Raw genomic sequence first — 27,219 nt, 5'->3', positions numbered from 1 at the left:
CTATAAAACAAAACATACTCACCTACCCCTTGGTTCAGGTCCTCTATGTTCCATGTAGGATGCTAAATATGATGTGGTAATAGATCATCTCTCTTTGGCACGGTGTACAGCATGTGTGTTTTACAGGAGGGGTCATAAAGCAAACAGCAACAGGAATGTTACCTAATAGCCAACAAAAACCAGTAGGTGGGGTCATGATGCCACTTAATTATTCTCCCAGTGTATAAAAGCAAATGATTCTCAGTAGGAGAGAGAAGAGAAGACTGGACCAGTAACACTCTGTGTGCTGCATACTGTAGGACTCACAGAAAGAAACCAAATCGTAAGACTTCTCTAAATATAATATTGACTGTAATTGTAAGGCATTTCAAAATTATTATTGTAAAACAATTATATTATTTAGCTTTAATATACTAACTTACCTAATGCCTGTTTGCTTGCTACAGCTATGTTCTTCAAATATGTCTCTCTAGTGGAATCCTGTCCGTATGTCATGCCTAATAATCCGTATTTCTGTCTGATTTCTATCAATATAACACAAATTTGGTAATCATAAAGTGTAATGTAGCAAACAGTGCATCTGTGTTATCATTCAGTCTACAGCTATATAAATGTGATATGATTTATCATCCAGTGAACGTTTGACTTAATCGAGGAATTTTATATAACTATATACAGTAGCTCCTGACGTAATGATTTTGACACGATTAAATTCATTTTAAAGCTGATTATTGCCATTTTTAAATACTTTTTATTAAAAATCAAAATATAAAGTCATATACTTTCTATATTGTATGTATAAAATATAGCAATTAATGCATTTTACTAAATAGTGGTAAAAAGCATTTAGAATGATGGCTATGTTACACACAGAGAGGATGCACACAGACGCACATATGGGACAGACAGACACACAATTAAACTTGTGTAAGGCTACATCCTAAACACGGCAAAAAAAAGGTACATAAACGAGCTGCATTCTTGTGTAGTTCCACTCACATGGGGCAATCCTGCAGGTCCCTTTGGTTGCCAAAACCACCATGGAACAGTAGACAGTTCTTCATGGACCATGGTTTGTACTGTATTTGGATAACAATTTATTTTCCTTATGAAAGACCTATATTTTGTCTTCCCTTTCTAGGATTTACAGAAAACATGATTGCCATAGACCCGGTTTCAATTCTTCTGTCTGTTGTTGTCATCCTATATTTGGTCAATGTTTTTAACAATCGGAAACAATACAAGCACAAGAATTTCCCTCCTGGACCAACACCTCTACCCATCATTGGGAATATGCACATGATCAACAGTACAAAACCTCATAATTCATTTATAGAGGTAATAATGTACTAAATACCACAAAATCATTTAGAAGATATTCCACTTTATTTAAAAACTTTGCAAAATTCTTTCCCTCTCCATTAATAGGACATTTGGGGGGGACCTCCACCACTTATTATATTTAGTAGGGTCTTGTCCCCCACATCTCTGCAAATAACTCTATGAGGGGTATTCAATATGAAACGTTAACTTCACTGTCGAAGTTAACGTTTCATATCAGAGTTTTTACCTGCGTTAAAGTATCGGGCGCACGCCCGCTTATCCCCGTATTCAATATAAAATTAACGAAAACGGGATCCTTCCGAAGTTGGATTTGCGTAAAGTTACGAATTTTTACTTTAAAAAATTGTAGGACCCCCCTAAAGTTGTAAAAACATGGGGGATCACTATGGGTACCCCCGTTTTAGCCTGCAAATGAAAGACGGGGTTTAAATAGCCGCAGCAGGTGGTTTTTTTCCGACATTGAAGAAGTGTTGCAGAAGAGCACTTAGGTTATTTTTTTCGTTTTTTTAAGTGGTCCCATCAAATTTGGGGTACATGAAAATGGGTACTAGCATATTTTTAAGTCCCTAAAGTAAGTTTTTAAAAATTCTGCAATTGTGCACCTGCCGCTTTAAATCTATTCTAGAAAACACCTGCCGCATACTTGCAGAATAGCCCTGAACCTATTTCCCTATGGTTAATCAATTTTTTCCCATTCTTTTTTTTCACCCCAATTTTTAAATACATTTTTTGGGGTGTCCCTATTTTTTTTTTTGACACAGTTCTTTTTTAAATGTCATTCCCAGGGGTGCAGGCTATTTTTTTTAAGCCTGCACCCCTAAACCCCAATTTTTTTTCGACACCTATTCAATGGTGAAAAGTTATCCCCGTTTTTTATCAAAGACTTTTCAAAACTGCGATAAGTCTTTGAAATTGAATACGGTGTAAAAGTAAAACCTCCGATAATGACGTCATACCTCCGATATTAACGCAAAAACGATGTTTTCGCTCCCATATTGAATACCCCTGTTAGTGTTACTCAGATCTCCCAATGATTAGGAAGATCTGACACACTAGACTATCTATTAGTGCTGATACTCTACCATAAAAAAAATTATCATTGAAAATCTTTAAAATACAGGATATGTCCATTGTTTGGCAAATGTAAGACTCATTTAATTACATTATATGTAGGCTATTTATTCTAAAATATACCAATTAGATACCAATGGGCAGATTTACTAAAGCTACTATATATGAAAAGTGGGAGTGTTGTTCATAGCAACCAATCAGATTCTGTTTATCATTTTCTAGACTGCCATAGAGAAATCTGATTGGTTGATATGGGCAACATCCCCACTTTTCATTTTTAGAAGCTTCAGTCAATTTACCCCCAACTATCATTATCTAAGTTGAAGTAGACAAATACAGGCTAATTGCTGATTTATTCATGTGGTTCATTGCGCATTATGGGACAGATTGTGAATTGGACGCATCTCTTTTCACAAACGCAATTAACGTGTTTTACCATATAACATAAGCGCAGAAGCCAATGTGTGCATTTTTTGTAATGAACAATGTGTTCTCAAACATCAAACATTACTATCAAAATAAACAACATGCCTCAAGGAAGATTACTTTGCATACTAGTGAAAATTAATTCATGAATATGATATTAAAATATTAACAACAATTTTTAAATAGGGAGGGAGATTAATGAGTTTCACTCAGTGCTATTTTGCGCATATGTAATAAACTCTGAAAAGAGAGTTATATACTGCCAGCCACTCAGCTCCTAACTATCATGTCACAGGCTGTGTTTGAAAAATGACAGTTAGGAGCTTAGTACATCTGCCCCATTCATTCAGCCCAACTATACTGCCCAGACTCACTGATACTTGTGTTCACTGCCCCCATCTATCTGGGAAGTACCCGCTGGCATGCCAGGGTAGAAATTATGCTAGGCAAGAACAACATAGAGCTGATATGCTAGATGGACTAGTTATCAACATTTGTGGGCTGCTTATGGGTAATAGGAGCCAGGGGGAGATGTACTAATCCTTGGAGAGAGATAAAGTACCAACCAATCAGCTCCTGTCATTTTTCAAACACAGCCTATAAAGTGACAGTTAGGAGCTGATTGGTTAGTACTTTATCTCTCTCCAAGGTTTAGTACATGTCCAACATCATAGCTTAAAAGGGTTAAAATTTGTTCTTTTTAATGGTCTGTTGATTCTGTTCTTTCACTGTTTTTTACAGTTATCAAAGAAGTACGGCCCAGTATACAGCGCCCAGTTGGGATCACAAAAGATGGTCGTACTGTGCGGCTATGATGCTGTAAAAGATGCTCTAATCAACCAGGCTGAGGAGTTTTCTGAAAGACCTGATACACCAGTGTTCGATGACATTTTTAGGAGACAAGGTAACTGCTGTCTGACTCTTTAGAGGTACAAATTAGAGATGAGCTGTTGGGTTTTGCTGAAAACTGAACACACCTGAACTCTGGGGTTCCTAGTCGAACCGAATGCTGGCTCAGATCACGTTTGTATTTCCGTATAGAACAGAGACCTGACTCGGGTCTCTCACCAACGCGGATATAAAAACCGGAAAATCTTGTGTATTTTGAATGGCACTTAAGCCTTTCCTTTATGATTTCCGGTGGTCAAAATTGACTGGAAATTAATGTTATTGATGTTAATAATACTATAGGAACCAAAACCGGTCCAAGATACATGATTTTAGCTGCTTCTATAAAATAAAATTTTTTGCAAAAAAAGACAAAACCGAAAAAGCAAAACACTATTAATTTAGAAACAAAAACAAAGCACAGGGTTCTGCGGACATCTCTATTAAAAATCATTAGAAAACAACAATCACTGTACGTATATTACATATAAAAAAATTCATTCAAGTGAAATAAGTTCTTTTCAATTAATTAAATATTTCAGTCCCTAATCATGTTACCTCACAGATACCACTGAAAAAAAAAAGTTACATATATGTAATAAAGGGATATAGTCAGGATCCCAACAGTCTGTACGCCGACGGTCACCATACCGACAGCGGCATCCTGACTGTCAGACTACCGACAGATTGCGGAGGTACAGTAAGTATTAGGGTTAGGATTTGGGGGAAGGTTGGGGTTTGGCACTAGGGGGGAGGGTTAGGCTGTGAGACAGGAGGGTTAGGCTGTGACGGGAAGGTTAGGGTTAGGCTGTGACGGGAAGGTTAGGGTTAGGCTGTGACGGGAAGGTTAGGGTTAGGCTGTGAGACAGGAGGGTTAGGCTGTGACGGGAGGGTTAGGGTTAGGCTGTGAGACAGGAGGGTTAGGCTGTGACGGGAAGGTTAGGGTTAGGCTGTGAGACAGGAGGGTTAGGCTGTGACGGGAGGGTTAGGGTTAGGCTGTGAGACAGGAGGGTTAAGCTGTTGGACGGTGTACGCAATGGCTGTGCAAAATTATGCAAAAGCCGCAGGAGGCATCTTAAGTAAAAACACACCCTCTGCTGCTGGCTTCTGTGATACACTGCTGTATCTGAAGATGCAGCATTGGATCAAACTGCATCAACATCAGACATCTGGGTGACCCTCAGGTTACTCAGGGTGTCCTGTTAAATCACACTGTCGGGGCCAGTGAAGCTGTGTCCTAGGAAGCAACTCGCTTCGGCAAGCCCAGAAAACAGAGCAGGCATGCCCCTATTTTCTGGGAAGCTTCCTGTCGCTGCCCCATCACATATTCAGGTGACTGGAGCATGAGAAAGGGGATTATGGACTAGGACCTCTTGGCTGGTGAGTGGATGGGGGAGATTGAGGTATTTAGTTGTTTGACCACCATAAATATCTCCCATAATAAATGGATATACAAAAGTGCAATGCAGTAACTGTAATCACTCTATTCAGGTGTTATCTTTGCTCATGGTGAGAACTGGAAAGTGATGAGACGATTTACTCTTTCAACAATGCGAGATTACGGAATGGGGAAGAAAAGCATAGAGAGCAAGATTAACGATGAATGTGAATGTTTAATGCAGACATTCAGATCTTATGAAGGTGAGTGTTTGCTCTTTTATTCACAGTAATTGTCATAATAACACAGATAACACTGTTAACATATTGTTACTATATACAGTGCATCCGGAAAGTATTTACAACGTGTTACTTTTTCCACATTTTGTTATGTTACAGACTAATTCCAAAATGGAATAAATTTATTTTTGGCCTCAAAATTCAACACACAATACCCCATAATGACAACGTGTAAAAGTTTTTTTGCGATTTTTGCAAATCACATGTACATAAGTATTCATGGCATCATCCTTGAGAAGTTCCTACAGCTTAATTGGAGTCCACCTGTGGTAAATTCAGTTGATTGGACATGATTTTGAAAGGCATACACCTGTCTATATAAGGTCCCACACTTGACAGTGCATATCAGAGCACAAACCAAGCATGAAGTCCAAGGAATTGTCTGTAGACCTCCGAGACAGGATTGTCTCGAGGCACAAATCTGGGGAAGGGTACAAAAAAATTATCTACTGCTTCGAAGGTCCCAATGAGCACAGTGGCCTCCATCATCTGTAAATGGAAGAAGTTCGGAACCACCAGGACTCTTCCTAGAGTTGGCCATCCGTCTTAACTGAGTGATCGGGGAAGAAGGGCCCTAGTCAGGGAGGTGACCAAGAACCTGATAGTTTTTCAGTGGCCAGAACTGGGAGACTAGTCATGATAGAGGGGAAGGTGAATGCAGCAATGTACAGAGACATCCTGGATGAAAACCTGCTCCAGAGCGCTCTTGACCTCAGACTGGGGTGACGGTTCATCTTTCAGCAGGACAACGACCCTAAGCACACAGCCAAGATATCAAAGGAGTGGCTTCAGGACAACTCTGTGATTGTCCTTGAGTGGCCCAGCCAGAGCCCAGACTTGAATCCAATTGAACATCTCTGGAGAGATCTGAAAATGGCTGTGCACCGACATCCCATCCAACCTGATGAATCTTGAGAGGTGAGGAAAAGAGGAATGGGCAAAACTGCCCAAAGATAGGTGTGCCAAGCTTGTGGCATCATATTCAAAAAGACTTGAGGCTGTAATTGCTGCCAAAGGTGCATCAACATAGTATTGAGTAAAGGTTGTGATTACTTATGTACATGTGATTTCTTCGGGGGTTTTCGTTATTAAATTTGCAAAAATTGCAAAAAAACTTTTTACACATTGTCATTATGGGGTATTGTGTGTAGAATTTTGAGGACAAAAATTAATTTATTCCACTTTGGAATAAGGCTGTAACAACAAAATGTGGAAAAAGTGACGCGTTGCGAATACTTTCCGGATGCACTGTATATATCCTGGAGTGGATACCTAGGAAAGCACCAGCTTGGATGTATTTGAGGTTATGGGAGTGCTGCCTGTTCGGTGAATATTACGGGAGTGCTGCCTGTTCAGTGAATATATATATATATATATATAATTTTTTTTTTTTTCACCGAACAGGCAGCACTCCCATAACCTCAAATACATCCAAGCTGGTGCCTTCCTAGGTATCCACTCCAGGATCCAAATATAACATACAGAAGGCGGCACTCAGAAATCATACCATGATGCTGGCAGAAATGGAATCAACGTTTCTAGATTTTAATATCTCATCATCAGGACATACAAAAATCAAATACATCTACACACCTTATAAACCTTTCAACATGTGTCCAGCTGGTCCGCTGGGTGCCGCCGGGGATGCACAATAGTGACATCATCAGCCTGTTCCCCGCAGCTCAGCTGTAACAATTAACAACAAATACAATGTTGCACAATACACCAATATATAGTGATACAATAATACATCATATTATGGCTGAATAGAAAAAAACGGAAATCTCCATAGAGAATTCCGAAGGGGGGGTAGGGTGTTTAAGGGGCTACACCTCAAAAGCTATTGTAGCTTGGTGCTGCGTGCCAAATTTCAGGGCAAAAACATAAAAAATGAGGATTTGGGAGTAATCTAAAGCTCCAACTGTTAAATTTTTCTGATATTCACAGTTAGGACAACTTTTCTGCTGTTCTGTATGGGGGAGTTTTGGGAAGGCATAACTCAGGGTAGGGGGCGAATTTAGACTTGGGGTTTGTTTTATTAGGTAGCTATTGTTCCAGAATAGGGCCTTTTGGGGTTCAGGTAATTGAGAAAGTTACAGTTTTTAAACTATTACCTCACAAACCCACCATTATAGAGATAGGAAGATTAAATTCTTTGCGCAGCCACAGTAGGAGCCTTCAGCAAGTGTATTCACTGTGGCTTCACTTGGGTGCAGCAAGATGGCTGTCTTTTATGGGCGGTAGTGGGGGCTGGGTCCCGGGCGAAGGTAGCCAGCGTTTGCTGCGGCCGGGATGCGGGGGAGAAGGGGTAGGGGTTAGTGGGCATTAGCTGCGGCTGGGATCTGGGAATGGTAGCGGGCGGCAGTGTAGCAGGCGTTAGGACCTGGAGGAGGTAGCGGCACACAGATGCAGGATAGGATCTGGAATATCCATAATACCTGCATATGTGTTTAAAAAAAACAAACACCGAAGCAGGGACGGGTCAGTGAAATCCATCTGTGCTTCTGTGTTTAATTTAACAAAAAAACCTGCGTAAAAACAACTACAGGTACCAGCAGGCTTATAATGCCCCGCATGCTGATACTTGTGGTTCTCCAAGTACCAGCATGTGGGGGAGGCATGCTGTGAAATGTAGTATTTTAACTTTACTTGCACCACACAACACAATCAACCCAGCACCCACCACCCAGGGGTGCTGGGGATAGCCTTGGGCTATCAGCCTGGGCCTGGGGTGCCCTGGAGAGGGGGAACCCTTTAATGAGGGGGGATCCCCAGCCTGGGCTGACAAGCGGTCAGGGGTGATGCTTTGGCTGGGGGACCTGGTGAAAGGGCTCCCTTGGCTGTGGCATCACCCCCCTGCTAAATAGAGTCCAGTGCTGGTTCTGGAAAATACAGGGGGACCCTGTGCATTTTTTCCCTCTGTATTTCCAGAACCAGGGCCGGCTCAGAGCCCAGTGCTGGTTGTGTTAAATATGGGGGCACTTATGTGCCTGTATTTTGGAAACCAGGACTGGTTCTGTAAAGCCTGGTGCTGGTTGTGCTACATACGGGGGACCCCTATGTCATTTGTCCCCTGTATTTAGCACAATCAGTACTGGCTTTCCAAAGCTCGTGCTGGTTGTTGTTTTTGGGGAATGGGCCACACCATTTTTTTTCACAGAGGGTTTTTTTTAATTAAACAGAAGCACAGACAGGTCTCACTGACCTGTCCCTGTTTCTGTGTTTATTTAAATACAGGTATCACGGATTGTTCAGATCCATGCCTGCATCAGTCTGCTGCTACCTCCCCCGGGTCCGGCACTAGCACAGTTTGGAGACCACACAGCAGTAGGGATTGGGGAAGACAGATTGGTGTGGATAGGGAGGAAGAGAGAGTGGTGCCAATGGGTGGGGAGACAGATTTGCACAGTTGGGGGGACCAGAGTAGTGCAGATGAAGGAAGAAAGAGTGCCACAGATAAGGCAAAGAGAGCAACGTGGCTGTGGAGAAGGCTCTGATGCAAGGCTGTGCGGCTGGGGAAAAACAAATTGGTGCAGATGAGGGAACACAGACTAGCACAGTTGTGAGACCACACAGCAGTAGGGATTGGGGAATATATAGCAGCATAGAGCCATATAGGGGTAGAAAGTGTACATGTAGAGACAGAGTATGATAGTTTTAAAAGTAAGGGAGCTTAACGTGTATTCTAAATTAGATAAATGTATGGAGTGAGAAGGATGTTGGAAGCCAGTGAGATTGTTGTGGTGAACAAATGGGAAAATTGTGAGCACTGAGTGGGTTGTGGGAGCCACATAACTGCTCAAACCTCAGTTGCATACACTGCATGTGTGTATTCCAATGAGCACACAATTCTGTGAATTAGCAGCTCCACCATTTTGTGAGTGACAGCAATCTCATTCTGCGAGAGTTCTGAATCTGCAGTTAACTACAGGGTGTGATGGCATACCATATCTGTATTGAGCAAGGAACACGTCCATTAAGGCATCAGCTGTAATGATCATAATTTCATTGCTTTATTTAGTTTGAGTGGCACAAATTCAGTAGGTTTTGTGAAATTTCAGATCATGTCTAAGAAGCCTTAATGGGATATGTAAAACCGTAAGGTTTTTTGTCTATGGAGATTTTATATATATATATATATGTGTGTGTGTGTGTGTAGCAGAGAACCGTAACTCACACAGTGAATATATGAATCAACGTCAGCTCCGGTGCCTTCCTATTAGGGCACAACATCCCCACCATATAGAGAAAGCAGGAAGGTGGAACTCTGAGACTTGTTAACAGGTGAAAATTATGCAGTGGTTTATTGCAGATAGATCATCAACGTTTTGGGGCAAAACGCCCCTTCATCAGGATATCTTGACGAAGGGGCGTGTTTCCCAGAAATGTCGATGATCTATCTGCAATAAACCACTTCATGATTTTCACCTGTTAACAAGTCTCTGAGTTCCACCTTCCTGCTTTCTCTCTCTCTCTCTGTCTCTCTCTCTCTCTCTCTCTCTCTATATATATATCTATATATATATAAAGCTTCACCCACACACCACCTCTCTTGATAGAAAATTTCTGCATGGTGCAGAGTCTGTAACTAATAATAGCCTGCCCCATCCATATACACAGCCCGGAATTGGCTGTAGTTTTGGCTAAATGCCCACACGTGTGAAGTTAGTGTAATGTGCAAACACCCTAGTTGGCTGGTTAGAATGAAAATCTAGTAATGTATGGAAGCAAAAGACAATCAGCAATTTGCTCCCAAATCCCAGAAAATGGACAAAAACTGTTGTTTAAACATTTAACCAACTTGTCTGAATGACTATTTTCATCTGCTTTCCGGCATTTGGGAGCAAATTCCAGATTATCATTTGCTCCCATACATTATCAGCTTTTCATTTCAACCAGCAAACTAGTTGGATGGTTGGATAAAAGTTGGTCTAGTGTATGGCCAGCTTTACTGCAAATGGGCATATCGCAGCCACAAAGAATCCATAATATTATGGGGCTTGCTGTGCAGCGGTTTCACAACAGATATCTCAGATATCTGTTGCAGACATTTTGAACACTTACATTTGGTGAACCCTATGTATTGTGTAAACTTCAGAAAGCAAAACCTCAGAAAACAACAGTTTTCAGAGATTTTACCCCATTAAACAGCTATATAGACCCCACCTACAGTGAGTTCAAATCTGTGAGGGGAATTCAATAAGGTGCAAGATTTGCCATGTGGAGAAAGCTCCGGGTTTCACACCCGGTACTATTCAATTATTTGGCATTTTCCCCACGCAGTAAACTCAGGGTTAACGTGTGCTAACCCATGGATTCTGTGGAATCTATCGGGTTTTCCTACGGTATGCGTTAAATGCAGAGTCTGTATTTTAGCACAGATTTTGTTTCCTTGCAGCTCCTGAGGTTGCAATGAAAAATCCACCCTGTGGTGCTTAGCACTCAGGGTTCCCACAGCTAATTGAATCTGCGTGGTAAACCCTGTGCCTAATTTAATTCCCCCCTGTGTCTCTAAGATAGAAAATAGAAAGGATAATAATATAAACCAAGAAACTGACAGACTAGTGATTACAAAAATGTTATTTGTCCCGATAAATCAAGTAAAGGACTTACAAAAAAAAATTCCAGTAGCAGGTGGAGGTGTACTGATTTATTCAGTGTGGTGAAGATGTCCATAGTTAGGAATAAAGCAACTCCTTACAATTAAAATGAAGATAACTTGCAATAGCCCCAAATATACATGAACCGAAGATTGGAAAAAAGGTCTTTATTTTGTGTCTAAGGCTACAAAAAAGTTTTTGGAATGCCAAGCCTGTCAGGGGTGTGGACGGAGCCTGGGACTACTGTAGGAACAGTGGTAGACCAGATTCAGGTGTTCCATTGCATCTCAGCTCAATTTGAGGGGAAGGTTAGTCATGATTGGCTTCTCTAACCTTTTGATTGCTACAAGTTATCTTTGTTGCTGCCTGCCTTGACCTCAGTTTATACAGTAAACTCAAGTCTGATAGTAGTCTGCCTCTATTTTGGACTGTACTGTATCTTACAAAGCTAATCATTTTATACTGCTGTCTTACTTCCAACTTGAGAACACTTTCTTTGTCGTTCAACATACAACATACATTAGATAATCCTTTGAGTGCTTGTGTAAGTAACTAATTTTTTAGTTTATTCTGTGTTAAAGAGGATTTTTTAAATTTAAATGAACCCTAACATGAAATTAATTTGGTACCTTTAAAGTAAATGGTTATAAACATGGGTTATAAACAGTGAGATGTACTTTCAATTAGAGATGTGCAGGCTTGGATCGGTTCAGATTTTCTCGCCAAATTTTGGATCTCAGAAAGAGGCAAAACATCATCTTTCATGATGTTTTGCCTCTTTCTGAGGCTTAAAATTTGGCGGGAAAAACTTGCTGAGAAAATCCGAACCGATCCGATCCTGCACATCTCTACTTTCAATGTATATGATGAGTACTTGGCAAAACCACATATATATGCTTCTGTTGTCAACCAGAACAAATCATGAGCTTGGAAAATGGGCAAAAATACTCTATTTTAATGTGCTCTGTTTCTTAGATTTAATTAAACTCATTTTGTGTCCCTTTTTCACTAGCCCCTAAAACATTAACATATTCATATGAAACTTTATGATACCTGTAGAGCTACAGACTTAAGAGCATTAAGGGGGAATTCAATTACAGTAGGCAATGGATTTGCTGCACAGTAAATAGCTCTGGATTTAACTTCTGGAGCTATTTAATTAAACAGCATTTTCTCTACACAGTAAACCACAAATGAATGCATGCTAACCCATTCCATGCAAAGTGCTAGAATCTATGGTTTTCCCCTTGCATTAAAATATTTCCTTGCAGTTCCTGTGACTACGTGGGAAAATCCACCCTCTGGGACTTAACCCTGCATCAGGCGCACCACTGGGACTCCCAGGTGCGGTAGGCGCCAGTTATAAAATTGTCATTAACACCTAATTAACGCAATTCTAACGTTCTTAAAGTGATCAGTGACCTTCATTAGGATGTACAAAGAGAGAATATATGGAAATCTGGTTCACAAAATCAAATTTATTAACCTTAAAGCAAGTAAAACAAAAAATACTAAATTTTAAGAGGCGCAGTGTGCCTAAGAGGTCACCCTGGACAAACCTACATATTTCCGCAAAATACCCACAACCTTTGTAATTTTCATTCATATAATTAGCAAAATACACAAAATTGTGAGAAAATAAAAAGAAATACGTACCTTCAAATGTCGGACAAGTTTGGGCGCAATGAGCCTGAGAGGCTAGGAAGGTCACTACTGCACTCCATGCAGGCGGCGGGAAAACTGATTAGAGGGGTTTCAAACAGCACCTAGAGATGGAAAGGTTCTAGGAGGGGCTGGCTCCTGCGCCCCCTTGCGGCGGAGAGGTGAGCGAGAACAGCCTTTGTGGCGCCTGTCAGGCCAGCTGCGCCCGACGCAGAGTTAATGCATGGGGTTCCTGCAACTAATTGAATTGGGCAGCGCATTCAATTAGCTAAGGGGTAAACGGCATGCTTAATTCAATTCCCCCCTAAGAGCTGAATATCACTACTGTAGACTAGCATCACACAGTGCTATTGATATAAAGTGGTAGAATGATCAAATACATCCTACCAAAAAAATAGCAAACTTCTAAAAATATTGGAACAGTAGCTAAAACTGGACAGTAAGGAAAGTACCTTCAAGGACAATTCAAACTCCAGGCTGTGTGCACTGAGGTGAGTGTTCGCCATTACTCAGAAGCAGCAACAGTTAATTACATTCAACTGACCCCCCCCCCCAATCAGCCACTACTAGGTGTGCCCTAGAAACTTCCCCTAAAACAACCACACATGACAGTCTTAACCCCACTTAGGGGGGTTGTTTATAATATCTTTCATGACTAGTTGATTAATTCACAACACTCATACTGTATATTATCATGTATATTATCATGACACACTACACATTGCATTCTCATACATGCATTCTGACGTTTTCTCTCACTAGTTATAGTGTAATGCTCATTTTGAATTTAAAAATCTGTCTGTGTTTTATCATCAGGAAAACCCTTTAATAATTTGCCCATCATTAACGCTGCTGTAGCCAATATAATTGTGTCCATACTACTCGGGCATAGATTTGAGTACGATGATCCGACCATACTGAGGCTCATGAGATTAGTTAATGAAAACGTGAAGCTCCTGGAAAGCTCTATGGTCAGGGTAAGTGTCCTCATCAGATGGATTTTAAAGATGTCTAATTTATTTTTCTTATGTTCATATTCCTTCAGGTATTAAAAGACTAATATTTTGGACCTGGCATGTGCCAGGGTGCTAGCTAATGCGCATGTTTTTTTCTTCTCTCTTCACCCACCTTCCTATCTCTCCATCTATACCTACCATCACCCCTTATTCTTCCCTCTATTCCTCCTGTCTCCTCCTATTCTTCTCACTGTTCCCCCTATCTCCCCTTATTCTTATTGCCCTCCTAAACTTATCCAGTCTCCCTCTATTCTATCCCTATTCCTCCCCCTCTACCTCAAATATCCTACTATTTTAGTCACTATTCCTACTTTCTTCTACATGTAACCCCCCTTTTACCCTCTCTATGGTCACTAGGTTACTAACGCCCTTGTTATCTAATGTACCCACCCTTAACATTCCTCTAAGTGGTGTACATCCTATTATCAGTGCCTCCACCCAAGTATTAGTGGTCAGTCTGGGCCTACGTGGGAAAACCCAAATGTTAATAGGAAATAAGTAATTTGTGGTAGATAATCCAGTAAATAAATTATAATAGTAGTCCTGTTCAAATCCTGTCCCTCTTAGGTTAGGCGTTCACCAATAACTCTCGGTGCTCCTCCAGCTAAGTAACACACTTAGATTATAATTCATATATCTTTATATGAATAAGTAATACCTAGGCAATAACAAATGTTTGCTATATACCTTAACTTTGAAATACACAGTTATACGTTTATATATTAATACATTTTATCTGAACAATACATTTATACCACATCAGAATAATCTATATAGAGATATTTTTGATCCGTAAATAGAAACTATGCAGGAATCTAGAATCTTACAGCGAATATCACAGTCATATACAGTTATCCATTTCCACTTGTGTTAATAGTCTCATACAGTAAAGTAGTTGGATCAGAGTAATAATGACATTTCATAAAGGCAGCAGAGGAAGTAGCCATAGAGTAATAATGACGTTTCATACAGGCAGCAGAGGAAGTAGCCATAGAGTAATAATGATGTTTCATACAGGCAGCAGAGGAAGTAGCCATAGAGTAATAATGACGTTTCATACAGGCAGCAGAGGAAGTAGCCATAGAGTAATAATGATGTTTCATACAGGCAACAGAGGAAGTAGCCATAGAGTAATAATGACGTTTCATACAGGCAACAGAGGAAGTAGCCATAGAGTAATAATGACGTTTCATACAGGCAACAGAGGAAGTAGCCATAGAGTAATAATGACGTTTCATACAGGCAACAGAGGAAGTAGCCATAGAGTAAACTTATGCGCTGACCTGTTGCTCTGACATCCTCTATACTCTATCTGCAACTGTAGTAATTTACTTATTTATCCCAACAAAAGTGTATATCCTGTAATTGGCAACACTTGTATTTCTAGTTGGAGCTGCTGCAAAGTTTAAAGTTGAATGGTTGTAACCCCTGGAATTAGCAGTTTTCCCAATGACAGAATACCTGAAGGCCCGTCACTGAATTACCTCACATAAAGCTGTTATATAGATGATACCTGAGAGAGGGGAGGATATATTTCAGTACAGTATATGTAATCCTCTGGCAAAATTAATACTCCAAATATGCTCCCCATCTCTCCTATCATGCTGAAGATTTCTTGGAAGTGCTGAGTGTAATATTGTGTTCCAATCACTCACTGCCGGTTCTCCTATCACTCACTGCCTGTTCTCCTATCACTCACTGCCTGCTCTCCTATCACTCACTGCCTGCTCTCCTATCACTCACTGCCTGTTCTCCTATCACTCACTGCCTGCTCTCCTATCACTCACTGTCTGCTCTCCTATCACTCACTGCCTGTTCTCCTATCACTCACTGCCTGCTCTCCTATCACTCACTGCCTGCTCTCCTATCACTCACTGCCTGTTCTCCTATCACTCACTGCCTGCTCTCCTATCACTCACTGTCTGCTCTCCTATCACTCACTGCCTGCTCTCCTATCACTCACTGCCTGCTCTCCTATCACTCACTGCCTGTTCTCCTATCACTCACTGCCTGCTCTCCTATCACTCACTGCCTGTTCTATCACTGCCTGCTCTCCTGTCACTCACTGCCTGCTCTCCTATCACTCACTGCCGGTTCTCCTATCACTCACTGCCTGCTCTCCTATCACTCACTGCCTGCTCTCCTATCACTCACCGCCTGTTCTCTTATCACTCACTGCCTGCTTTCCTATCACTCACTGCCTGTTCTATCACTGCCTGCTCTCCTATCACTCACTGTCTGCTCTCCTGTCACTCACTGCCTGCTCTCCTGTCACTCACTGCCTGCTCTCCTATCACTCACTGCCTGCTCTCCTGTCACTCACTGCCTGCTCTCCTATCACTCACTGCCTGCTCTCCTGTCACTCACTGCCTGTTCTCCTGTCACTCACCGCCTGTTCTCTTATCACTCACTGCCTGCTCTCCTGTCACTCACTGCCTGCTCTCCTATCACTCACTGCCTGCTCTCCTGTCACTCACTGCCTGCTCTCCTGTCACTCACTGCCTGCTCTCCTATCTCTCACCGCCTGCTCTCCTGTCACTCACCGCCTGTTCTCTTATCACTCACTGCCTGTTCTATCACCGCCTGCTCTCCTATCACTCACTGCCTGTTCTCCTATCTAGCTGACAGCTATAGTGAGCATATATACAGTAAGTGAATTATATATCTCCTATGTCTGCTGTTGGTGCTAGGTGCTTGCTCACCACCTCCTATAGTAGTGGGGACTTCTGCTATCTGGGCTCTGCTCAGCAGACAGACCCTTGAATATTGCTAAATGCAGCGGTCTCCTCCCGGTTGGCTGAATAGTCTGGCCCCTTAGGTGCTGCATTGTCTCCTATTACAGCTGAGCCCCCTCAGCTGACTGACTCATCTCAGCTGCTGCTGACTTCAACTGCTGCCAGCTCGCCTCCTAAACTGCAGGGGCGCCCCCTCTCCTGGAGCGCTGCCTCTTAGCAGTGAAGATGTCCCACCACTCCGCCTTCAGTGTCAGCTTATCACCTCTTATCACCATCAGTTCCCACCTCCGCTACCACACAGCCGCTGGCCACCACAAACACCTCTCTGGGCAGGGCAGGGTGAGTACCACTTCTCCCTCCAGCTTCCCTGCTCTCTCTCTGACGCCACCCCCCTGCGCCCGAAACTGCTCAGGACACAGGGGGGTGACACTTGAGGGAGAGATCTGCAGACTCTCCTGTCAGCTGTGCTGAGAGCTGTTCTCTGTCTCCTGAAAACCGGACTCTCTTTCTCTGACAGGAACCAACTTACTCCCAGCGGTATCACTCCACCCCCTTCCACCACAGTGCATGTACATCCCACACACTGGAGCACATCCTCACCACAGATAAAAGTACCACATCAACCCATATATAAATACATGAATCACATATACCTATTATACATGAATTAAATCATATACATGGTTTACATATTTGTTTTTCTTTTACATATTTGTAGCAACACATACATGTTTACTAATATATACAACATACAGTACTTTTACCAATTTTAACTAGTTAAATTCCCTCATGTGTAAATATATGAAATGTACACCCATATATACATTCTTATTAATTCAGTATATTTCTCTAACCCATAACCTGGGTTACATACATATTCCTCTCATATCCTCTATTCCTCCAATCGCCCCTTATACTTCCCTCTGTTCCTCCTGTCTCCTCCTATTCTTGTCACTGTTCCTCCCATCTCCCCCTATTCCTATTGCCCCCCTGAACTCATCCAGTCTCTCCCTATTCTTCTCCCTATTCCTCCCATCTCTCCCTATTCAACACCCTCTTCCTCCTGTCTCCAGCTATTTTTGTCACTATTTCTCCCTACTCCCTACATCCATCCTGTCTCCCCTCTTTCCCCTATTCCTCCTGTATCCCCTTATTTCTCCCATCGCCACTTATTATTCACCCTATTCATTCAGTCTCCCACTATTCTTCCCCGCAGTCCCCCCGTCTTCTCTGAATCTTGTTCCCATTCCTTCCTCCCTCTCCTTCATTCTTCCCATATCCTTCTATTTTTCCAGTCTTCATTCTGATGATGGCTCCACCTGTCCACCTCCTCTACCCACAGCCCACCCACAAGCCTGCAATGTCCCTGCCAGCCCCACCTCCCTCCTGCCTCAAATCTTTTCTGACAATATCAATCCGACCCACCGTGCTGGGTTCACCTCCCTCCCTCAATTTCCCTGTGTCTCTGCATTAATCACTATGAACTCTGAGATCTCCCCTCTAGTGCACAACTGTGGGGACAGAAATTAAACCCATTATATAATAATGTAAAAGATTTGCTTTATAAGGAAAAACAGCACTTAAAGTCATCTGTATTTCTGCTACAATAATGTTAAATATTTGCAGAGTGAAGCAACATTGTTGCAACTTTGTAACAGTAGTTATTCTGTATATACTCAGTTATTTACAATAGAAGAGTGCTAACATTTTGAGCTCATATAGGCTAAACATAAAAGGGATATTGTGGTTACAGCAGAAAAGTTAATAGCAATAAACTGCATCTTATTATCAATGGAGATATTTTATGAAATAATTTGGGGCAGCTGTATAGCTGAACACAAGTCCGTTTGCGCAGTTATCACACTGTGCATTCTCCAGGACCAAGCTTGGGCAATGTAGAGTTGCAAACATTTTAGTCACATCTGTGGGTAAAGATGCATAACTGAGCTGAAATGATTCACCCTCACATAGGCTAATGCTGGGAACACATTTGTTGATCTATTGTTTGTTCGATGGATGAACGATATATCGCGAGTGCATCGGCGGGTGTGTCATTCAAAGACATATCAGGTTGGCCCTCCAGCACAGCCAAACTGAAAGATATATATCGAGGGGTGCATCTGTGACTCATTTACTGCCCATATACTTGCTGCAGGGACCGCCAAACCTGACATCACCACTGGGCAGGCAAATTTAAATGCCCATCCAGTTGTCATGTCAGCCCAGACATATCGAGCAGCTGACAGGTGAATAGCTTACCACATTGGCCGCTCGGATGGCGGACCGGTCTGCTGAGTGATGCGTTGTTCTAGTTTGTACACAGGATAAGTTCAGTGAGACTGTGTCAATGGAATTGGAGTATACTGTATTGTGCATACCTGGAAATCTCCCATTTTGTGGATGTATCTTTTGTATCAAGCAAAGGGCTGGTGCAAGTATGCTCTGAATATGGCTGCATGAAACCAAGCAAACAGATAGGTACTGAATCACAGCCACGGCAGCTATAGGGATGCTTGTACGTATGGCTGCAGCAGCCTGCTTGCTACCATATGCTAATGTGAGTATCTCCCTGTCTATGGTTATTATTCATGCATCGGCTTGTGGAATCACCGTCCCGCACATTGACACTCGACACTCCTATGACAGTCAGTTCCATGCGTCCACCTGGCTGACACCCATTTAATGCCCAGAAACACCCAGCTCATGGAAAGAGTGATTTGCATTTAGGGTGTAAGGTCGATTTTGATCAATTTAAAATCAATCAGCATCGATGTTGTGTTTCTGGGGCTAAATCACATATTTACTAACAGACAATTTTTGATTTGGTTATTAAAGTTTTATTAAATGTCTGATATAGCCCCAGAAACACAATATCAATGTTTATTGATTTTAAATCAATCAAAATCAACCTTTAGTTAATATACCCCTTATAATCTCCATCCATCCAGCACATGCACAGTTGGCGAGCGCTATCTACGGCACATGCGAAGTACGCAGATTTTCACCAGATCCATTCCCATGCACCGTTCCTTGTTTAAAACATAATGCAGAAATTCTTTAGAAAAAACGTAATCAATAGACAAAAATTGTTCTCAATAACATATTATTTCTCTCAAATTTTAAAGGGGGAGTTGTATCAAACCTTCTAAATAGGACTGATAGCTGCAGATGTGTCCTCATACATAGCGGCTTCAGCCGCGCCAAACAGCTACTCTCGGCGGGTCAGGTTCTGGATAACTCATCCAAATGGAGCGTCTTTCTCGCATCTAATTTGCATAAATAAAACAACTGGGAGAGACAAAACTACTTTGCTAGATTGCACTGATCAACTTTGATACGCGACACTCGTACATCGGTGTACGACTGAGTCTGAATCTGTATACGAAGTGCTGCGACACAGCATCGCGGCTTTGTCTCTCGCCAACGTCTGTAGCTCACCGGCGACTTTGTATAAGTATAAAACTGATTCATATGAAGTTAAAGTTGGCAGCCCAGCATCCCTAGTGCACTGTGATCCTGATTCAGCTCAAATCGCAATTACAATCGCAGCTCGTCGCACGCAGTGAGTACACAAGCTGCGTATGCCAATTTATGCACGCCAATGCAACGGCGTTCAATTGGACAGGCACGCCGGCGTTTTTCCAACCACTCCCCCGTCACCACCCCCAAACGCTCACATCCTGTCACTCACTCTGCGATGGATTGCTGTATGCGCGCGTGACCGCAGTGCAATCACAGCACAAACGCAGCGCAATACATATGCATCCGCAGTACGCACCATCGGCCAATCTGCATACGCGGTTGCAATTGCGATCTATGCTGGACCAGGCCCTGTGAGCTGTATTTTGCTGCGTCTGCAATGTGAATGAGAAGCAACATTTAAAGAAAAAGACGGCACGCTACACTCGTCTCAGTCACGCCGGGCATCTTGTGCCATATAGTGTATAGGAGATAGGTGAATGAGGACACATCTGTAGGCACTGATTGGTTGCTATGGGCAACTTCTCCACTGGAAGGTTTGATACACCTCCCCCTCAGTGCTGAAAAACTGCTAACCAGGTTTGTGTTTAGTTTCTCTTTCAATTCATTTTTCTAAACCTACTGTAAGCTCATTTTTTACATGACAATTTCATACAAGTATTTCATGTAATATGGTATGATTAAAATGATCATTTATTTTTATTTCTATTTCAAGTTGTACAACAGTTATCCCTCACTCATTGGCTGGCTTCCCGGGGCGCACAGAAAAATAGTTGAAAACAACGATGAATTGGAGGAATTTATTAAAGCGAAATTTACAAAACAGAAGGAAGAGCTGGACATAAATGATCAGAGAAATCTTATTGACTCATTCCTTGCAAAGCAACAAGAGGTACCATATGCAATATATTTATTGCGTGGCCACGCCCCTGGCCCCGCCCCCAATAATAGTGTCATAAATGGCTTATTGGGAGGCAGCTGCTGTGCGATAATATGTAAAAGCAGCAGGGGGTGTCTGCAGTCATAGACTCCCACTGCCGGCTTCTGTGATTAGCTGCTGCATCTGGGGATGCAGCTTTGGATCATCTGTGTGAATGTTGGTCATCGTTGTAACCCCGAGGTTACTTAGTGTGGCCGATGTTTTCACACTGCCGGGGCAAGTGAAGCTGCGTCGGAAACTGCAGCCTCTGGCCTCCACATGCCTATAAAATGGGTCTGACATGCCCCCATTTGTAGAACGTTCCACGTCGCCACCCCCCACCCCCAAATGGCTGCAGACTGTTACTCATCTAATGTCTACAGCCACACTGTGCAGTTCCACAAACATCAGAGATCTCAGAATTAAATTCAGACATCTCTGCATTAGGTCCATACTGTAGTCCCAACAAAAGATCCTGGGTAATAAGTAGCAATTTACACAATGAAAACTTGTCATAAGAAATGTATAGAGGTGGGTGTTAAAGGTAATGCCATACTCTGGGATTAACAAATGGATACAGCTGCACCTACTGTATACCATTGAGGACCTTCTGTATTGCATTGGTTGCTTTGACACCTTCAATCAATTCCTGGTGTACCGCGGGAAGGACATTTATTTATTGTGCTGCTAGGGGTTTCCTATTGTGATTGGTCCCAGGTGGGTTTGTAAAGCAGTTACAGTAGAAGCACATACTCATCCACTAGTGATAGCGTATTTTCTTCTGGCCTGTGTGTTGGTTCCTGTTATTCTGATTGTTACAGACTATGCTTATTTTTCCAATTCTGATTTCCATCTGTTTTGGCTTCTTACTATTTTTTTTCTTGTCTGACACCTGCCCTAACCTCAGTAGATTTGTTTATGATTTTATGCCACCTGTCATGACCCTTTGCCAGTTTACAGTACTTTTATGATTTCATGCCACCTGCCATAACTATAAGCATTGTGATGACCATTACTAATCTACTGCCATTTAGCACAAATTTGTGACTCTTTTATATTATATCACCATTCTGTTTCTTACACCTTGTTGGCCTGGTGTATTTATCTGTCATTAGTTACTTAATAGGTTCTACTTCCAGTATCCTATTGTTTGCTTTAGCTACTAGTAAACTTAAACTACCACACATAAAAGAACTGGGGCAACCATGGTGATTAGACTCCATGCTTTGACCACATCATAAATGACTGATACACAACGATAAGGCAGAATTTTTTATTTTATTTTATTATTCCTGGACATCATGAATATCCAAAATATTGTTTGGTTAAAATTAATTTCCATTTATATTATGCAGGGAAAGCCAGAATCTACTTTGTATTACCACAACAACAACCTAGTCACACTGGTCAACAATCTGTTTGCTGCTGGTATGGAGACCACCTCAACTACTCTGAGATGGGGCCTCCTGCTAATGATGAAATACCCCGATGTCCAAAGTAAGAAATGAGTATGAAAAATGACGCAAATGTTATTTCGGCTTCAAAGCTGGCTGTGTCATATAATCTGATGTGCTGTAGCTGTCACTGAATGACCCTGCTGTGGTGTCATTGTTCTTATGAGATTACTCCTCTCCCTGACAGAGAGAGTGCAAAATGAAATTGAGCGAGTGATCGGATCAGCTCAGCCTCAGTTAGAGCACAGGAAGCAATTGCCGTACACAGACGCCGTCATTCATGAGATTCAGCGGTTTGGTGATATCGTCCCGAGTAATGTGCTACATGCAACTACTGGAGACGTCACGTTCAGAGGGTATTTTATTCCAAAGGTGGGTGGAGGCTCTTACCTTCTACTACTTTGTTTTTTCCTTACTGTGTATTAATGACTTACTTCCAAGAAATTCCAGGCACTGCCCTGATGGGGGCAGAGCCCCAGGATTGTCACCTCTCCCACCTGATAAAGGGCCTGATTCAGTTATGTAGGCTAATCACTCAGCCGCTGCATCTATGCACGAGACTGTATGTTAATATCCTAATGCCGCAGGAGGCGTTTTGTGTAGACGCATCCTGCCAGATTCTCATTGGATCATCTGCTTGAACATCGGCCATCTGCGTGACCTTCAGGTGAATGCTGGAAGATAAGAAAGAGATGGCATTTTTGTATGTTTATAATATTCCATAGTAGAGATGTATCAAGCCTTGGAGAGAGAGAAAGGGGAGAAGTTGCCCAAAGGGGATCGGTATGATTTACCGCTGGCCGCATCGCTGGCGGTTCAAATCCCAACAGAGGAAGCCCGGCAGAGGTGAAGATCCCAACTGTGCTACAGGTAAGTATAAACTAACCTAACACCCCTAACCCAAACGCTCCCTTTGGGGTGCCTAACCCTAACCTCCCCCCAAAGTGCCTAAGCCCAACCCCCCTTTCCCCTAGCCTAAACCTAACCCTTCCAGGGGGTGCCTAACCCTAAGTCCCCCCCAGGAGCCTCTAACCTAACCCTCCAACCCCGCAGCTGTCCTCGCCCAGCGCACGGCTTACCTCCGATCGGTAAGCCCGGCGTCGGTCTCCGGGCATAGGTAAAATGATAGGTGTCGGTATCTCGACGACTGTCATTTAATCCTTTCCAGAATTAGACAGTCAGGAAGCTGGCAGTCGGGATTGCGTCCGTTGGCTTCCCGACTGCTTCCCGCCCAAAGCAACCAATCACCCTCTAACTGTTATTTCATAGACTGTGCCAGATAAATGACAGTTAGAAGTTAATTTGTTGCGTTGGACCACCTCCCCACTTTCTCTCTCTCCGAGGCTTCATACACTACGTCTCCCCTTAATGTATTTTCTGTGAAATCCCTGTTTATTGTAATAATAATAATAATAATAATAATATTATTATAAAACACTGATATATTACACAGTGCTATATATTGGGGGAATCATGATACATAAAGAATTACAAATCATGATATGAAATAAATGGTAAAGATGGCACAACCACAATGAGCTTAGTAGAAGCACTTGGTACAGTACATAAGATTGCAGAATATTAATTGCAGCTGTAGCATGAAGAGAACGGTTAGAATCTGTGTGTTCTGTTGTGACAACTCATTCATTAGAAAGTTCAGTTTCAGTGCACTATTTTAATTATATTATTGTGTATTATAAAATTATACTTTATAGCAGAGGTTCCCAAACTCCGTCTTCAAGGCACCCTAACGGTCCAAGTTTTAAGGATAACCATGCTTTGGCACAGGTGACTTAATTAGTACCTCAATCAATTTGATTTAACCATCTGTGCTCAGCCTTGGACATCCATAAAGCCTGGACTGTTAGGATGCCTTGAGCACTGAGTTTGGGAACCTCTGCTTTACAGTTATACCCTTTTATACCAAAGTCCTGGGTCTGACCCCTTTAATACTGTGGCGCCAACCCAGGTTATCCTTGGATCGACGCCGTTCATACCGGACCCGGGTCTGCAGTGACACTGGTCTTCCGGCATTCCAGTGGACGTTTGGAAATTATGTAATAGTCAAGCGCCACTGAAGCCCACCAATCAGGCAGCATGCGGCAGGTCATCATGACCCGCGTCGCGCCTTTACACTGCAGGGTGACACGAGAGTAACCCGTGCCCAGCTCTGCAAGCTAGCCGTGTTGGATCCCAGGGTCACTGGACCCGGGTTGAATCGTTTACACTGACAAAAATCCCAGGTTGATGTGCGTTCATGTCAGTGTAAAAAGGGTATAATTTATACATCACTTAGTTTGCATTATTCAATTTAAGCATGAATTATTACTAATTTGGATCTGTTTTTACACCCCAGGGAACCATCGTTATCCCAATACTATCCTCTGTGCTGAGAGATAAAGCCTACTTTGAGAAACCGGAACAGTTTTACCCAGAACATTTTCTTGACCCAAAGGGAGACTTCAAGAAGAATGAGGCCTTCATACCATTCTCAATAGGTAACATTCATTCATTTCTTTCAGATGCAACCACTTGTGAAAGATCAGTAATAATGACATTTTATCTGAAGTCTGGAATAATCTTACAGTATACTAGAATTCTAAAATCAGTATACGGTATTATACAATTTCTCTACAGATCAACAAATTGTTTGAATGTACCCGGGGGCATCACTGGAAATCTATTTGGAACTTGCAGGAAAAATTGAGATGATGCCCCCTACACATTATTATAAAGTCCTACTCCCCACAATGTCTGCGCCACCCCCAGTCAGTGTTCAACAGGGCAGAGTACTGACTGTATTAATAGCAATCTAGCAGGTTCAACCGTACTTTTGTATAGTCATTTTATCATTTACCAAATAAATGCTATATAAATCTATAACATTAGGGACCTGAGGAGCTAATTCAGACCCGGACGCTAAGCTGCGCGCTCACGCAGTAAGAAGGGGCCGGGTATGCAAATTCCACGATCGCACTGTCTGGTGTAAGGACGCTCTCTATGTCTTAGAGAGCGACGACAGAGCAAACGCATGCCGGCATAAAGACGCCCACTTTTCTTTCTTAAAACACGTATCTCCAGGAAGTTTTTGATTAATCAGTAACATCGAGAGCCATCGGAGCTGCACGCAGCGCTTGAGGTAGACCCTACTCCACCGCAAGCACTGCGATCAATGCAGGATGAAATACAACCAGGTGACGTGTTCAATGACGCTTCCATGCTAATTATGCACACCCATAAAACTCCGTTTAGATGCCCAGACACGCCTGCGTTTGCAGCACCACTCCCCCGTTCACAAGCACCTTTCCCTGTTACAACGGCGCTGTCACTCAAAATAGCGTCCAGTCTGTGTGCTACGAGCGAATGATTCCCGGACGCAATGACCGGTTCGCGCATACGGATTTTGACGCATGCGCAGACATGCGACAATCACCCATAGCGTGTGTCTGCGGCTTAGCGTACGGGTCTGAATCAGGCCCTGAGTCACATGCTGTACCAATGTTATTTATTCTGCACATGCATCTGAGTTGCTCTGAGCATGCATCACAGTAGGGGCCTGATTCAGACCCACTCGCGAGCGGCTGTCCGCTCGCAAGTGGGTCGATGGTCTGTACTGCGCATGCGCACGACGGAGGGAGTTCCGTCGCGCGCATGCGCGAGACGCGACGAGCGAAGGACTTTCCTTCGTTCGTTGTGTCTGATCAAAGGGGGCGTGCTGTCGATGTTGATTGACAGCATGCCCCCTTTGGTGGGCGTGACGGGGGCGTGCCTCCCAGATGGGGCGTTCCCAAGGGAATGCCTACCGTCAGAAGCCGGCCCCACTGACATCACTAGTGATGTCAGTGGGAGTGATTTTGGCTCTGATAGAGCCAAAATCACTCCTGGCCTTGCGGTTGAAAAACTCAACCGCAGGCTTCGGCTCGCAGTGGCGATGGTCGCGATGGTCAAGACCTTCGCGACCATCAACCTGCACGCTCGTATATGCTGTGGGTGGTGACCCACAGCTATACGAGCGTCCAGGAGGACGCTCCATAATTATGGAGGTGGGCCCTGATTCAGAGCAAGCGCTCTGGTCAGAGCGTCCGGCTCTGAATCAGGGCCTAGGTCTGCAGAGACATCTTCAAATATTTGTACACCAATCATCGGGTTTACGTACATTCTGAATCAGTTCCACTGTGGCAGAAACTGTGCCTCTCACATGCTCACCCCTCACCTCTAGTCAACTGGGGAAAAAACCAGAAGACGTTTGAACAAAAGAAGTTGATTCATCTGAACTGCCCCAAATGTAACTAAAATAAATAAACTGATTTGTTACAAAATATTCTGCAATATTGACTAATATTCTATTGAAACTGTATGTAATGCTGCTTTTTTCATTTGCTCAAGAACTGTTTCTTATTTATGTATCAACTAGGAAAAAGAAGCTGTGCCGGAGAGAACCTGGCCAAAACGGAGCTGTTTGTGTTCTTCACGACTCTTCTGCAGAACTTCACATTCCAAGCTCCACCTGGAGCACCACTGGACCTTACGCCTGCACCAGGCTTTACTAATGCACCGATGCCTCATGAAATCTGCGCCATACCTCGGAGCTAGTCATGTTTTCAGCCACATTATTTTTTTATAAAAATACTGTAGGTCATAATTGTTGTGAATTGAATCAAAAACTCAGCATGTAAATATTTTCATTATGTACTTTGTAGAATAAATTTATTTTTTGTTTAATTGTCTGTATACTGTACACATTTTTAAACTGTGCAATAAAAAAAATAGTTTTTAAAAAAATTAAATGACCAATATGTTCATTATTCACCAAGTTAAAAAGAAACTCTACAATAATAAAGAAAAATTCGAGAATTTTTTTTTTTAAAAGATGTCATCCCAATGTTTCAGTTTTATTTAAAAACTTTCATCATAGATAATAAGAAGAATAAAACATCTTACCTCAAA

The 27,219-nt window shown here is 42.5% G+C and overlaps 1 protein-coding gene across 1 annotated transcript; it reads left to right on the top strand.

The window, feature by feature from the left end:
- Window positions 1-269: 269 nt before the first annotated feature.
- On the top strand, window positions 270-26,953 carry LOC148533757 (cytochrome P450 2B4-like). Its single transcript, XM_088467244.1, has 10 exons — window positions 270-322; window positions 1,142-1,338; window positions 3,583-3,745; window positions 5,221-5,370; window positions 13,485-13,645; window positions 20,615-20,791; window positions 22,174-22,315; window positions 22,460-22,644; window positions 24,629-24,770; window positions 26,687-26,953. The coding sequence occupies exons 2-10, from the start codon at window positions 1,156-1,158 to the stop codon at window positions 26,863-26,865; spliced, it is 1,482 nt and encodes a 493-aa protein (XP_088323370.1). The 5' UTR covers window positions 270-322; window positions 1,142-1,155; the 3' UTR covers window positions 26,866-26,953.
- The last annotated feature ends 266 nt before the right edge of the window (window positions 26,954-27,219 follow it).

The sequence above is a fragment of the Taudactylus pleione genome, unplaced genomic scaffold (genome assembly GCF_031769625.1).
Source record: "Taudactylus pleione unplaced genomic scaffold, aTauple2 ptg000070l, whole genome shotgun sequence".
Classification (NCBI taxonomy): domain Eukaryota; kingdom Metazoa; phylum Chordata; class Amphibia; order Anura; family Myobatrachidae; genus Taudactylus; species Taudactylus pleione.
The sequence above is the reverse complement of the archived record's forward strand: the minus strand, read 5'-3'. Positions and strand labels throughout refer to the sequence as shown.